Source organism: Mytilus trossulus, chromosome 8, assembly GCF_036588685.1.
Source record: "Mytilus trossulus isolate FHL-02 chromosome 8, PNRI_Mtr1.1.1.hap1, whole genome shotgun sequence".
Lineage (NCBI taxonomy): Eukaryota > Metazoa > Mollusca > Bivalvia > Mytilida > Mytilidae > Mytilus > Mytilus trossulus.
The window spans coordinates 22310875-22326536 of NC_086380.1; the positions used below are offsets into that span (position 1 = coordinate 22310875).

The 15662-nt window shown below is 31.5% G+C and overlaps 1 protein-coding gene across 1 annotated transcript in view; it reads left to right on the forward strand.

The window, feature by feature from the left end:
- Positions 1–4440: 4440 nt before the first annotated feature.
- Positions 4441–15662, forward strand: part of LOC134727468 (uncharacterized) — a 29043-nt gene continuing 17821 nt past the window's right edge. Inside the window, exons 1-5 of the mRNA XM_063591850.1 lie at positions 4441–4501; positions 6891–7160; positions 9353–9467; positions 11058–12213; positions 13117–14317. Coding sequence (XP_063447920.1) covers positions 4441–4501; positions 6891–7160; positions 9353–9467; positions 11058–12213; positions 13117–14317 — 2803 coding nt within the window. The remainder of the gene's footprint in view (positions 4502–6890; positions 7161–9352; positions 9468–11057; positions 12214–13116; positions 14318–15662) is intronic.

The window sequence follows — 15662 nt, forward strand, 5'->3', positions numbered from 1 at the left end:
TTTGCTTGTAAAACGGTAGATAAAAGTTTATGTTTATAACAGATGTCTTTTTCTGAAAATGGAGTCAGTTGGAATGTTGGTGATATATATTGTGTACATTTTACTAAAACTTAGTAAAAGTTGGTCGGTATTAAGTTATTTTATTATCTGACTTTTGTTAACGCCATACCTTCTTCTAACTTTTAAAGTATATACGATATAATCATTTGGTATTTAGTAAGTAAAGTAATGTATCTAATGTGCGTTAAAGGATTTGGTCTATTTTTATATTCAATGCAGTAAGAATACACGTACCATTACGTTTTTTGTCATCGAAGACTCTCTCGGTACGACATAACTGGCGTTTCTAACGTTACAATATGTTTACAAACCACAACATAAAGCACTAAACGAATCCAAACCAACACCATCCTCAATCGGCTTCGATTCTTATCTTTGTCTTATCTTACTACATCCTTGATATACATTATTTTTACAGCCGATTCTTGATTGTTTTAGATAAAAAAAAGTTTGAACTTTTCGGTACTTTTACATCTTTGGATTTCAAATAATTGGCTTAGAGCATTCCTGATGAAGGTAACTCCAGAAAAGCGCCTATGACGCAATAAATTATTAAAAATATTGTTTTTACATCACTGGGTCGTTTCCTCTTCTGGGGCACTATCAGTCCCGAAGGTATCATCAGCTCAGAAGTCAGTATTGCGGTACTGTCATGACTTAACAAATTGTTCTGTGTTCTGTAAAATTGTTCCTTTTAAAATTATTACACGATGATGACTGCTGTACCTATATTTTGACTATTGTATATATTTATCAAAGGTACCAGGATTATAATTTAAATAGGGCAGACGCGCGTTTGGTCTACATAAGACTCATCAGTGACGCTCAGATCAAAATAGTTGTACAGCGAAACAAATGTGTTGTTTGTTTTGTTCAAGCATCATTGTAAATATAACGGAATTTGATAAGACTTTCAACAAAATGAGAGGTACAGCGCTATAAAACCCGGTTTAAGCCTCCATTTTTTACATGTGAAAATGTCTGTACCAAATCAGAAATATGTCAGTTCTTGAACATTCGTTTTTGGTGTGTTTTGTCGTTTAGTTTTGCATGTGATTATGGATTTACCGATTAGATTTTCCTCTGAGTTCAGTATTTTCTTTTTTTCTAAAATTGTCGGTTTACAAATTTTGAAATTATTAAACTAATTATTAAACTAATCATGGTTCATCTCTCTCAGGCAAAGTTGGCTTTAGATGAATTAAGCTATTTATTTTAGGCATTTTTGATATATAGCTCTTCATAGGTCTCGATACTTAAACATATTCGGATTTCAAATATTTGACTTAGAGCGTTCCCGATGAATGTTAATCCAGGAAAAGCGCTTCGGACGCAATAAATTATTAGACGTGTTGTTTTCCTGTTTTCCCTTCGACTTTCAACTTTACGCTTCAAAAACTATCGTATTAAACAAAGTATCCATATTTGATAAAATCGTCTTATGAAAATACCTGATCGTAGTGTTATTTGCTGCAACACATACCAATCCTTTGTTTAAAGAGAACAAGAAAAATGCAATGTTATAATCTTTATTTATCGTGATAGAGAGTATTTTTTCGCAATTTGATTGGCTGATATTGTCCAAATAAATATAGTGCATTTTTTTATAGTAAATTTCAATTAATTCCCTTATTGCATTGACTTAATATTTTTTTGTTAAGTCAATGGTTTAAGGGAGATACTTAAAAATTGACGTTTTGAAAAAAGAAATATACAGTATGCGGTTGTCCTAATAGATTCTAACACGGAATTAATCATGAAAAAAAAACACCACATGGGTGGTGTGATAAAAAAATCAGGATTAATTCGTTACACAGTGTGAAATTGTCCTAATACGGAATTTATTAGGTCAATAAAATGTATATATCAGGTTCGGCTTCGCCTCATTCGATATTTATTTTATCGACCCGATAAATTTCTGAATAAGGACTATAAACACTGTGAATTTAAAAATGCATTTTGAGTTTACATACAATAACACGTTATTTGTTGATACTCCTATAAAAATAAGGAGACATTGTAAGTCCCATTAAACAAATACTCTACAGTTCCTACAAAGTTGTACTATTTGAGTAATTGCACATTTATCATGTAACTCTAATAATAATATCTAAATATTAAAGATTTGCATTTTTACACCACTTTTCTTACTGCAGCTAGTAATTGATTTACAAAAACTAAGAACTTTGACTTTTACAGTTTAAGAGTCAGTGTTTTTGTGGTACTGTTGAACCGCCAAGTAATTTTAAACGACCTGATAGTGAGTGTAACATGGCTTGCGGTGGAAACAGTAGAGAAACATGTGGTGGTGAATGGAGATTATCAATTTATAAAGGTATTGAATCTCGGTTTCAATAAGACATATTTACACCACAGTGCACAATTGTTATTTTAAAAAGGTCGTACCATTATGGCGGATAACGGTATCACAGTTTGCCAAATGACGTTAATTATTTGGTGTATAACGATAAAATGTACACTTTTTACTATACGATAAAAAAGACTGATTTGAATGAATATGTCAAACTTTATCCATAAATAAGTATTACGATATATATTTGAGACCTCTGAGGAATCACGATAAGGATATTTGACGAATCGTGGGAAACTTTTATATTTTATAAGCTTATCATCTCCGTGAAGACAGTTGTTGTTGGTCGTCGTTGTTTATCTTAAAGTAAGTCCTGTAATATTTGTTAGGCATTATTACAATCTAGTTAGCTGAACTTCCAAAAAGTGTAATTCAATTACATATTTTGATTATCTATGGTAGTAATGGTTCCTTTTAGGTGGACCCCTACAGATATAGCAATTTTTTTTTTCACCATTTAATTTTTCTTAAAATTTGCATACATATACTATGCAATGGCCTCTATGAAAATTTGAGTTAAAAAGAAAGAATGTCACCAGACTCGTTTCCATAGACTCGTTTCTATAGTAATGGTCACCAAAGTTGGTACATCATGTGTATGCATAAATACATACCTGATGTAGAAACTCTGGATTTTTTTCAAGCCTTTGAAAGTATTTTGAAAGGTTTGTTCTTCATTTATTACAAAATTATTATTTAAAATACAAATAAAACACAAATAATGGCAGTTTCATTCATTTTCATAGATTTCAGCTCTAATTTCACCAACACTGTTTGTTAAAAATTTCTAAAAAATGGTCCAATGAATATTTTTTTAAATTTGACATAAGATGGTCATAACAATGAGCTCTGAAAAGAAATTAAAAAAAATGGGTCACCAGACTTTTTTTTGCCTGAAAACGTTTTTGTGACCCATAACGAAACAGTGATCAACAGCAGTTTTTTGTTTATATTTCTTCAACGGTGATCAAAGTGTGACATATGTTGTCATATACTTTGTTAAATTAACTCATACTAATACAGTTTCACAAGGCAATCAAATGAGAACTATTTTTTGGTTTCTATGAACAACGGTTACCATGGCAACAGGACATGAAGTTGGAAAATTCAAGTTTTTTTTTGCCATGTTTTGGATTTTTTGTCACATTTTCGCAATCCTCTGGTTTTATCCATTTGAATGCCTTAAAAAATTTGTACATGGACCCCAATTTTTCTTTTTATAAATCTTTAACATGTATAATTATAAGCCATTTGTAAAACTCTAATAAAATCGTATTTATTTTTTGAGTACATTAACTGGTCTATGATAAAGCTATGAAAAATCAAGAGAGAACATTTTCGCGCCAAAATTCCAATGGCTAATATCTCGAAAACAAGCACATTGACCCCTATATTTGTTTTGCCTTTTTGATTCCTCAATTAATCACCCATCAATATATACTAGTTGTATGGAAAGTTATTTATTTTGAAAATGAGCAGCGAACACCCTTAACATGCTTAAATAAAGTGAATTTAAAAAAAAGTACTTATAGTCGATTTTGTCAGTATTTGAAATGCGATTTTGTGCCTCATATTGTTCTTAGTCGATTCTTATAGATTGCAGTTTATTACAACCACCACCACACTGCGCGGAAATCGATTGCAAGACATTGAGTGATAATTGGTGTACTAGTTGTACGGAAAAAGAATATTATAAAATACATGGAAAGGTTTGTAAAGGTACGGGATTAGCTTTTTTGTATCTTAAGCATTAATCACATTTTTTTTAAATCGAAATAAATATTGAAAGACTAATAATTCAAAGTTCCTATGTGTGAAAACAGAGCAATAATTATAGAAAATATACTTAATATGATTGCTATGCTGCTAACCTTTACATGTCTGTTGAAACACTGAAATTCTATAATAGAGATTAATTAAATGTGGAGATAAACTATGTATTTTGCAACAATTAAGTCACTGAAATGCAGTTAAGCATGTTTGGAGGATGACATTACAAACACTCCCATATGGCAAAATCAAAGGTGCTTTATTCAAATGATCTGCACAACGCAAAACTGAAGAAAGCAGGTAAGTTAAAAAGTTATTTAACTTTAAAATTCAACCTACAAGGTGTTTCTCTATGCATGTGCTTACAAATCATGAACAATATCTTCTTGCATATGTATTTCTGTTTTGAATCTTCCTATTTTACAATTTTTCGTAATTTTATATGATCTTATATAGCAATTATACTATGATTATGTTTCCGATTTTTAAACTAAAAAGGCCGAACGATTTCAGAGAAGACAATGTCATTTGTACACGGACAGAAGCCTAAAAACATGTACAATTCACCTATATGCGAACAAATTGTTCATTCGACATAGATATTGACATATTAGCATTATTTTTAAGGGGCGAAGCTATGTAATCCTATTGTAATGGCCGCCGTCATGATAAGGCGAAATGGCCGCTATGCAAATTACCCTAAATTTTGCCACATGCAAATCGTTGTACGATATTGACACCATACATTTGTACCAACTATAATGAACTATTTTAAAAGTACATTCGAGATTAAGTCGAGTTAAAAAACAAACAATCAAGACGTGGTTTGTTCCAACCCAGACAATAGTCATTTTTTTTTTAAACTTTATATGATACACTCCCCGTTTCCAATCTCAATCTCAGTTTATTTGAATAATGATTCAAATATATTTTGATATGATCTCTATTTATCGAGTTAAATTTCAGTTACAAGCATAATTTGGTTTTTAAAAGAAATAAGGTAGTATCTTATATCGTCCGGATAACGTGCGCATTTGAATCTTTTTAGAGAAATGTTCCTCACGAAATCGATGGTGTTGGCCTGGAAGCTGTGGCAATGAACTGGCATCTAACTGTACCTGCATGACAGGATTCAAATTGGATGGGACCACAGCTACATGTCAGCGTATGTATAAACAAGTATTCAATATTTAACCATTTCAAAAGACCATGATACACTTCGGCTTCGTATTGGACTATTTGTTAAAGCGATAATAGACACATATTTATATATTTTGAAGTTTCAGCATATACCTGCTTCTTATTATAATGCTTCCTTGCTTTTTAATGTGAAAATAATTCTGTGTAATACTTTAACATAGATGGGTTTTTGGTTAATAACATAAAAAGGGTATCCCAACAGTTAAGGCATCATTGTCGTGGATAAGCAGTCATAGAAAGTCCTAGAATCTAATGTACCAAAATATGTATATATAATGGGAAAAGAATGTTTGATAAGATCCGCGTGATTTTGAAATCATGAATATATCGAGTGTCATCTTCTAAATATTCTTAAAACAATGCACACCTGTGAAAGTAGACTTTGTGTATGTATTGAATTACTGTTCATGGCGAAACTCACAATTGATATTATCGTTAAATAATCAAGAATTTCCGGAATAAACTGCCGAACTTTACAAATTTAAAGGAACTCACTTTAAATGTGAACAAACATGTCCATTCCTTCATTAGGTATAGATATAGGAAGATGTGGTTGGAGTGCCAATGAGACAATGCAACTCTCCATCCAAATAACAACTACAAAAGTAAACCATTATAGATCAATGTTTACATCAGTTTTACACAGAAAACTTTACGCAAAAGTTGTTAGACAAAATGGTGTATTTCTTGTTCCATTTTATATCTTTGGATATTGTTTGTGTTATCAGTATTTTAAAACAACACTCAAGGTTATGTTTTTCTCTAACTGTTAATAACGTTTTTACACTTAAGCCGGTGGATGTTGGTGACCTGTTATTGATACTATAGTTTTAGATCCATGATTCTAAATGAGTTGTTTTTAGCTCGGAACAAGAATTCAACAGCTTCAATTATTCTCAGATAGGCTTGTCTTTGGTGGTTTGTTTTCGTTTTTTGTATCAATCTATTTTAAACTCATGTTTAAAGTTGAATCTGATATTATACTGTTGCACAACTATCCCAGGGAGGTAAGTATTTGTACCAGCAAACATGTTTAACCCCTTTAAACTTTATATGTGCATGTCCATGGTCAGGTGCCTGTAACTAAGTAATTGTCGTGTGCTGTTGTATATCACATTTGTTTTTCCATCTATTGTTTTGTTTATAAATTAGGTTTACTTTCTTAAATTAATTCGTTTACACTGTATTCGCTGCCCTTCATAGTTTTCTATAAAGTATTTGTTTTACGCATTGCTGAAGGCTGAATGATGTCCTAGCTATAATGGAGGCAGAGAAATCATAAGCGTGCATAGATTTTCAAGGGTCGTCTTAATGACTTCATGTGAACTTAATGAATCCTGATTGACACTTTTTATGTTCTCTTCTCGCAGACTTTCAAATCAACAGAAACGCTATTTGGAAACAAGATCAAATGCGTTGATTAGTGGTAAAATAATTCGTAGCTTGATGTAAAGGTAATTAGCAAAGCTTAAATGTAGTTCATTTTTAGCAACAAACCGACCATCCATAGATAGCTGTCAGATTGTTGCTATTGGACGAAATGGATCAAAGGCGATTTCCAATACTGGCTCGTCTGAATGTTCTCTTCAGAAGGATATTTACGGCAGATTCCAAGTATCACATTTCAAAATCAATCTAAAAGCAGTTTTTAAAGTAAAGATTGATAAACAGTACACGGACAACAGATCAAATTTTGTGCCTCAGGAACAGTTTGGAATAACCGATCTTGGTGTAGAAGTATACAAGTTTTCCGTCAGAAGTAAGCACAAAACATACATTATCAACTATCATATAACATATATTTAAATACATGCATATTTTACAGTTAATGTGTATAATCAGGAATGAATAAATGATTTTATTCTCATAAACTAGTACATAGCTACAGAGAAAAATAACAGTTCATATACAATACATATTTTATTTCGCATGTGTGAAAATAAATAACATTATAATATTATTAATTACAGTTATTCTAACCAGGATGACAGACTTTCAATGATATGTATCGTATAAATTTACACAATTTTTCTAGTTCTACAATATTTTCAGATGGGAATACAATTTTTAGATTTAATAATGTTAGCATTTTGTTTACAACAATGTGGTAAATAATTTTCTCTTTCAATGTTAAAAATTTTAAATAGAAAAAGTGACAAAATTTAGTGAAATTCATCGCCAATATCTCTTGATCCGTAGAGATGACAAGACTTTTCCGATCTCGGAATTGTTTGCCACCTTCCCGTCTCCACTAGCATCTTAATTCACACAAAGTATATACAAAATTAAAAGGCAAAATTGATAAATACTTTTCAAATTTAAATTCAGTCTTACAAATTCTATAACATAGATTACACTCTGTACATTTTTATACATTCACATAGGATGGGGGCTGTTTGGCATGGATCTAGAAAATTCTAAATCTTAAATATCTGACGAAAAACATAGTTTTGTTAATTGCAAAAGCAATAAAAAAATAGATATACAGAAATAAAAGTAATATAAAATTGCATATTTTCACAATTAGCGTCACAATAGTATACTAAGTCTTATGGTTTGATCATGTTCGGGACTTGTTGTTGTTAAACCTATTGTACTTTAGCCAAGTCGTTGTCATTTTATTTTCGATTTGTGATTTCCAATGTCTTGTATCTTTCGCTCCCTTTCAGCAAATATTTTTTTACGTAGTTATGTTTTTTTAGTTGATACGCAATCTTCCTAATTTTAAGTCTATCATGGTATACCAAGATCATATAACAAAAATGTTCTCAGTGTAAATCCACAGCGCATGTTATTTGTGGTAAAACAAACGGTGAAGAAGGTTGTGGAACATAAACACAAAATTGCAAATGAGAGAGCTATCTCAACTAAGGCATGAAAGAAAAACACATTGAAAGAATGATCAGTTACTATTTTTATATCTTTTTGCATGATTTCTAAAACCAAAGTAGAATAAAGTGGCCCTTGTTGGCTATAGTTTGGGTACATTATCATTTTAGTTATTCTGTTTTATCCCTAGCATTTTTTCTTGTGATTGGAAATAATCCCTGAAAATGTTAGAGATTATATATAATCCCTAAACTGACCATGGATTCTACATAATCCCTGATTATACAAATTCACTGTCACATATTAACTCTTGACAATAAAGATGATTTAGTTTAGTTCAGAAAATACGTGTGCTCTTTATTTGCAAATTCAAAAATAAATCTTAATATATTTTAATTTATTGGACAAAATTAAGTCATTGTCCGATGCTCTTCGAATATATTGAGAAAGATTATATTTAGAGATGAATCATTCGTGCTTGTTAGTGGAAATATTTTTTTTCTTTTTTTTCTTTCATAATGTATATGTTATATTTATACATTAATGTTAAAATTCAAGAAATGCACGTGTTTTTACTTCGATTTCGTAAACGTCATTCTCTGTTATGCATTATTAGCAAATTCCGATTGGTTGTACTGAAGTATCATTTTCCTTTTTCTTTTTGATTGATTGTTGGTGTCAACATTTCTTTCAGCAGACTTCGATTTTTTATGGCAGCCATTACGTATAATGGAAGTCAGGGTACCAAAAGAGAACTATGGCTTTCGACCCTAAATTTAGCAACCGTAGTATCATAAAATAAAAGAAACAGTTTAACGCATTATACCTGGGACATATTAATAGATTAATAACGCAAGATGCCTACGCACATACGAAATAAGTTCTTTTTCATTTGTTGTTGATTTCATTTTTTTTAAATGTAAATAAGATATATTGTCAGTGACAGTTACATTTCAATTTTGTAAACTTCATCATATTGAAGACATGCAATTACAAAAATCAAAACCAAGAAGTAAACAAAGAGTGAACTTTTGAATATAAGATTATGAATAACGTTAGACATGAAATATAATGACGCAAAGGGTAACTTAATCTTTATAATGTTTTAAATACTCGTTGCAGATCAAAGCCAGTTTGTATGTAAGAAATCTTTGAAACCTTCAGAGGATCCGGAAGATACCGTTGTACAAGAAAACTTTACAGTTTATACCAATGAAACATTAGCAGATGGTGAAAGGTAGTTTATTTTTTTGACAAGAAGATCCGTTTTTAAAATAAGACTAACGACATCAACTAACTAATCTTAACAAATATATTATATCGAGAAACCATTTTTCGAATTATCATATCGGATTTATTGACCGCGACGGGTGTAACTAGCTCCAAAAGGGATATCATATCTTCTGTATACAATGTATATAAGAAATTTTTTGTAAATGTTAATTAGGTTTTTAGGCATGAAAAAAAACTAATTAAAAGAGGGACGAAAGATACCAAAAGGACAGTCAAACTCATAACTCTACAATAAACTGACAACGCCATGGTTAAAAATGAGAAAGGCAGACAGACACACATTAGTACACATGACACAACATAGAAAACTAAAGAATTATTTAACCTACTAGTATTATTAATTAGGTACATCCATTACTTAAAAGTCTCTGATGTATTTGACAGATGAGCCTTATCATTAAAGCAACCATATAAAATAAAGACATGTGGTATATTTGACAATTAAACGAATAATCACCTGACTTTGACCGGCTCATACAGAATGTGTCCGAGTTTAATATGTCTGCTTGCGGCTAGCTCATCCCTAACCTGATATATATATATATATATATCAAGATTTGATATCATTTTCTCTCATTTCAACGTGCAATGAACAGTAATTTTGTTTTTTTAGTATCCTCAAGCTTTCTTGATATATTGATTGATTTTGAATAAGCGTAATTTACCGAACTGATTTTTTAGACATCCTGATTATTTGGTCCCGGTCGAACTGCGGTGGTGGGTTTAGCTAGCTATAAAAACAGGTTCAATCCACCATTTTCGACATAAGAAAATGCCTGTACCAAGAAAGTAATGTGACCGTTGTTATCCTTTCGTTTGAATAAAATTCAAACAGGAAAGTTAATAAACAGGTGAAATCAAAAGCTCAAACACAATAAACCAGTAGATAACAAATTTCATATTTCTGACTTGGTACAGGCATTTTCTTTTGTAAAAGTGGTTGATCAAACCTGGTTTTATAGGTAGCTTAATAACTCAACTTGAATGACAGCCGCATAAAATTCAATTAAATTGACAGTGGCAAAAAAACAAACAGACCCGATAGGTTAAAATGTCGCAAAAAGGGGGTATAGCAGCCAACATTGGTCACAACCTTAATCACCATTAAATCAAACGGATTTGTAACAAAAAAGCACAAAAAAGCATATAAACAAATCACATTGAATAAAAAAAGAAAAGAATACAAAAGTTTACAATAGCATAATAACGTTATGAAAAAGTACCCGTCACAAAAACACAACAATTACCATAAAACAACAATATTATGACGGGATTCACAAGCACAAATTAAAGCCGCGCCATATGAATCAGAATAAAAAACTTATGTCACGCTCATATTCTGTGATATTATAGACCTTGGAAATCCCTGCATTAGTATAAGGTTAAACTGTAAATATGAAATCGACCATGTAAGCAACGTATCGAGAATAGTTAATTTAAAAAAAATATATCCCCAATTAGAGCTATGATTATAATCATTAGACTCCCAACGGTTGTTATAAGATGCTTAATGTTATAAACATGATGATTCCAGATTATGCCTGACATTTATTGCAAAAGCTGGTGGATACTTGATATCTGCAGACGAGATTAATCACAGCAATACAACAGTACCATATAAGAAAACTGAAAAGAGAAAGCAGCTCTGTTATATTTATGACAAGATGCCACCGACCTTTGATCCTACTTATCATTCGACTGAACCACTCACGTTGTCTAAAAGGTTAACAACCTCGAATCATATAAAAGCATATTTTGGTGGTTGGTTTGACCCGTACCCAGATCATGGAACTGCGTCCCTGGCATCTGGAATTAAATCCTATGCAATCAGCGTGTACGAAGTCAAAGAAGCCACTGTAACAACATTAATGAGGGATACAACTTCTGTTGCGGGTCCTTACAGTTCTACCAAAAATATAACAGAAGTAGACATACTTTTACCAGACAAAAATCCAATGTTATATGCTATTTTACTCGAAGTGACAGACAGGGCTGACAATGTTAGACAAGCGCGACGTTTTGTTTTGTACGATAACTCATCAAAGATTGCAAAGAATGAATTAATACCTATCAGGGTTGATTCCGCATCAAACCAAACAAATTTTACATGGCAAATACATCATGAAAGTATTTGTTATTCATGGAAAAATTGTTTTTTCAATAACTTTTACAAAAAGAACAATCCACTACGTCGTATCAGGACAGAAGCCTTAAACTCAACAGGTGGCATGTACGATCAAATGTCAGGCGTTTTACCGGTGACGGGTACAACAAATATCTATGGTTTGACTGATTTTTATTATTCCTTGATAATCAACGAAAAGAATGTAGATTCCGGAAAAGTGAGAAATATAACGTTACAGTCACTATGCCTTAAACCTAGTATGAACGACGGAGACACATTCTTACTCCGTCTTCAAGGCAGAGATATCATGAACCATACACTCAATGATAGTATACAAGTTCATATCGACCGATCTGTACCGGAAATAGCTGACATATGGTTAATTCGTAGTGGAGAAAAACAGCTTTATGTCCATCATAGCGCAGATTTATCCATTATGCATTTAGAGTTTAAGGCATTTGATTTACATAGTGGAGTTCGGGAAATAAAATGGGCGTTTGGTTTTTATGAAAACAAAACTGTCCTGATCGAAAAATCAATAGCTGTTGATGAAACAAACGATTTGGTATGTATTTGTCTTAAAAATGAAGCATTAAAAAAGAATAAAATCGAGTCAACATATGAATTTTCCAAAAACATATATTGCTTTTCTATATCATGTATATATCAGTATCAAATTGAATTATAGTACTGTTATCTGTATTTATCAATAAGAGAAAACAAAGGAACAACTAAGACAAAAACGGGACCGCTGTTTACTATGACTACCAATTTAGCAGTTGACCTTTATTCAGTCTTGCCTTACCTGTAACATGTTAATTATACGACAATTAGCCATAAAGTAAAATAAAAAGAAGACAGTAGTGACATAAGTTCAAAAATGAAGTAGTTTTAGAAAATCAATAGAATGTCGAAATTTATTCCAGTCCTAAAACGTAGTTATCCGAAGATACGAAGATCATCAAAGACCTGCAAAATTGGCTTATATTTTAGAGCCTGTAACTAGGAAGAAAAAGATATGATAAGAGTCACGCGTCGATCCTGGGAGAACCATTTGACACATGAGTTCCCCCTATCTGTAGTATGCAACATTATTTGTGCAAGCTAAACTCGCAAAGCTTAAATATAGTCGATTGATACTTTTATATCGATATATCTTTTATTTAAGATGAAAAAAATATGTTGAAATATCTATATTTTCAGACACTTTATTTTGTGAATACCAAATTTTCCATAGTTTGAATAGGTTCGAAACACAATAGTGTACAGATGTTGATTTGACTCTTAATCATGATTGAATATTAAAATTAGAAATGAAGTTATTAGTTTCACAAGATAAATGATATATTCAATTTGACCAGTAGGAATATTAAACATTGCAATATATAAATCACAACAAAATGATACACTTTATTTAGTAATATTTACCTCTTAATTCGATAAAAGTTTTATAACATTTCTTCAATAGAGTTCATGTTCCAATGCAACGACTTGTTACTGTCCAATAGTTGGCGAGTGTACATCAACAACGTATTTTGCAGAACTAACAAAGTTAAAAACACTCAATAAACATAACGGAAACCATAACAGGAGATATTTCTTTACCGTCAAAGCAACAAACAATGCCTTTCTTGTCGCTTACGACCATATAGACATATTAGTTGACGAATCCCCACCAGAAGTTGGAGTAGTTTTGGAAGGTCCAATAGGCAGTCCTGATATAGACTATACAAGTATCAATCAGTTCACTGTACACTGGCATGGATTTATCGACCACGAGAGTGGTATCAAGTTCTATAGAGTAGGCATCGGTAGAAACTGTATCAGCAATTTGAATATCAAAGAAGCAAGTGAAATGAATGGTTCTTTTGTACTGGATACCACCCATGAATCTACAAAATTAGCGTTTCCATATGGTCAAGGCAAATATTATGTGACGGTTATGGCGTTTAATCACGCAATGAGTCCTTCAAAGATTGCATGTTCAGACGGAATAACATTCGATAAAAGTATTCCTGAAATAGTAAACGTTAGCATTAAACATGCAAAAACTGTAGAATCAATCGGTTGTTATGACGGTGTTTCATGGCTTATAAAACAGAATCTCTCAAGAATTAAGTTATATGGTGATGAGTGCAGTAAATTATGCACAAACAAGAGTAATGATGACATGTTGAGTTTACTTCCTATAATACAGAACAATACAGGCGAAGGTACAGCAGTATCATCTTTCATGTGCCACACTATGAGTCGTTATAAACACGACTTAATCTATACACCGACGGATCTTTTTCAAATTACATGGGACATCGTTGAGGATTATAGCCAGATATCTCATGCCTATGTGGGATTTGGGAAAGATGTATCCGTAATTGATAGTCCTAACTTAATGGATTATACTAAAACACATCACCTCACAAGTTATATCCAACATCATCCAGGGCTTATCGGTGAAAAAGCTATATTCATATTCATCAAAGTGAAAAACAGAGCTGGTTTAGACCAGAAGATTTGGTTTGGACCAATATTAGCCGATGAAACACCACCCGTTTGCCAGGATATTTCAAAGCCTGTTATTGATAATGGATTTGTCATTGCGCAATGGGATAAGAACACATTTTACGACACAGAACAGACAGAAGAAATTGGATCAGTAATGTTTCGTGTTGGTAAGTAAAAAACATGTTTACTTTATTACAAACAGATATACAAATATGATAAATAATAAGGTAAAAAAACCTTAATTAAATAGAATTGAACAAACAGAAAAAATAACATTAGTTATGTTTCCTATAGTTAAGTTGTCAACAAATTACGTCATAAAATAAACAAATTAGATAAGATCACTAAAGCTTCTTGTATATATTTAAGCTGGAACAAAGGACATGATTTGGAAACATGATGATTATTAGTTTACTTTAGTATCTTCTGTCTCTCTATCTTTTATTATATTATCTAATCTATTAAAACGCATATTAAAAGTGCAGGTGGGGATTCATTCACATTCCGTCCCAGAAATTTAGAACCTCATTTTGATTATTTGTACGAATATTTCGTTCATAACAGTTACTTTTTATTTGGATCCAAAAGAGTCATCAGAAATTTAGATACGTCATACTAATAGTTTTTACGACAGATTATACGTTTTTGCTAAAACAAATGTTCATTAATTAGTCTAAAATAATATACGATTTTTTGTGTACTGCCAATTCATGTTCTTATAATCTCCAATAAGAAGAGCAGTCAGATTTTATTTCATTTTTCTTGTTATATTTAAGAAAAGAACAGCAATATTGTTTAGACGCAACAACACTTGTTTAAACAAATGAAACATTCAATGGTAATTTGTTCTGTTAAAAGATAACATGGTCTTTCATGATATATCATGAGAGTTTAATCACCATGATTACCGCTTTATTAAATACATTAAACACAGAGCGGTCATTATTCATTAAAGATAAGACAAATTAAATCGTGGGGTGCATACTGGAATCTTAGCATTAAGTTATTGAAATGATAACGAAATGGACCGCCTAAATTACCAAGAAAAATAAAAACAATTAAAAACCAATTGTTCAGAAACCAATTGAAGGTCTTTCCACCAAAATCCATGTATTTAACTATGAAAGTAGTAAAAGAAGGTTTAAAATGTCATTGCAATCGTCAAATGATAGCTTAGTGTATGCTGATTTCAATCACATATGGCTTATATACATTTTTTTTCAAATAAGAGAGATAATTTGTTACTTCCGATTTGCCAAATTTTACTAAAAGATACTATTTGAATTTTTACTTGACACTGATTCCCAAAATATATGATTTTACTTATTTATAATTAATCAAGTTTAAAAAAATAGCTACTTCCAGTTTACAAAAGGTCACTTCCGGTGGTTTTTGTAAAGGTTAGATGGTTTGAAACCTATTACAAAAAGTCTCATGGTTTTATCCTAGATATAGGAAGATGTGGTGTGAGTGCCAATGAAACAACTCTCCATCCAAATAACAATTTAAAAA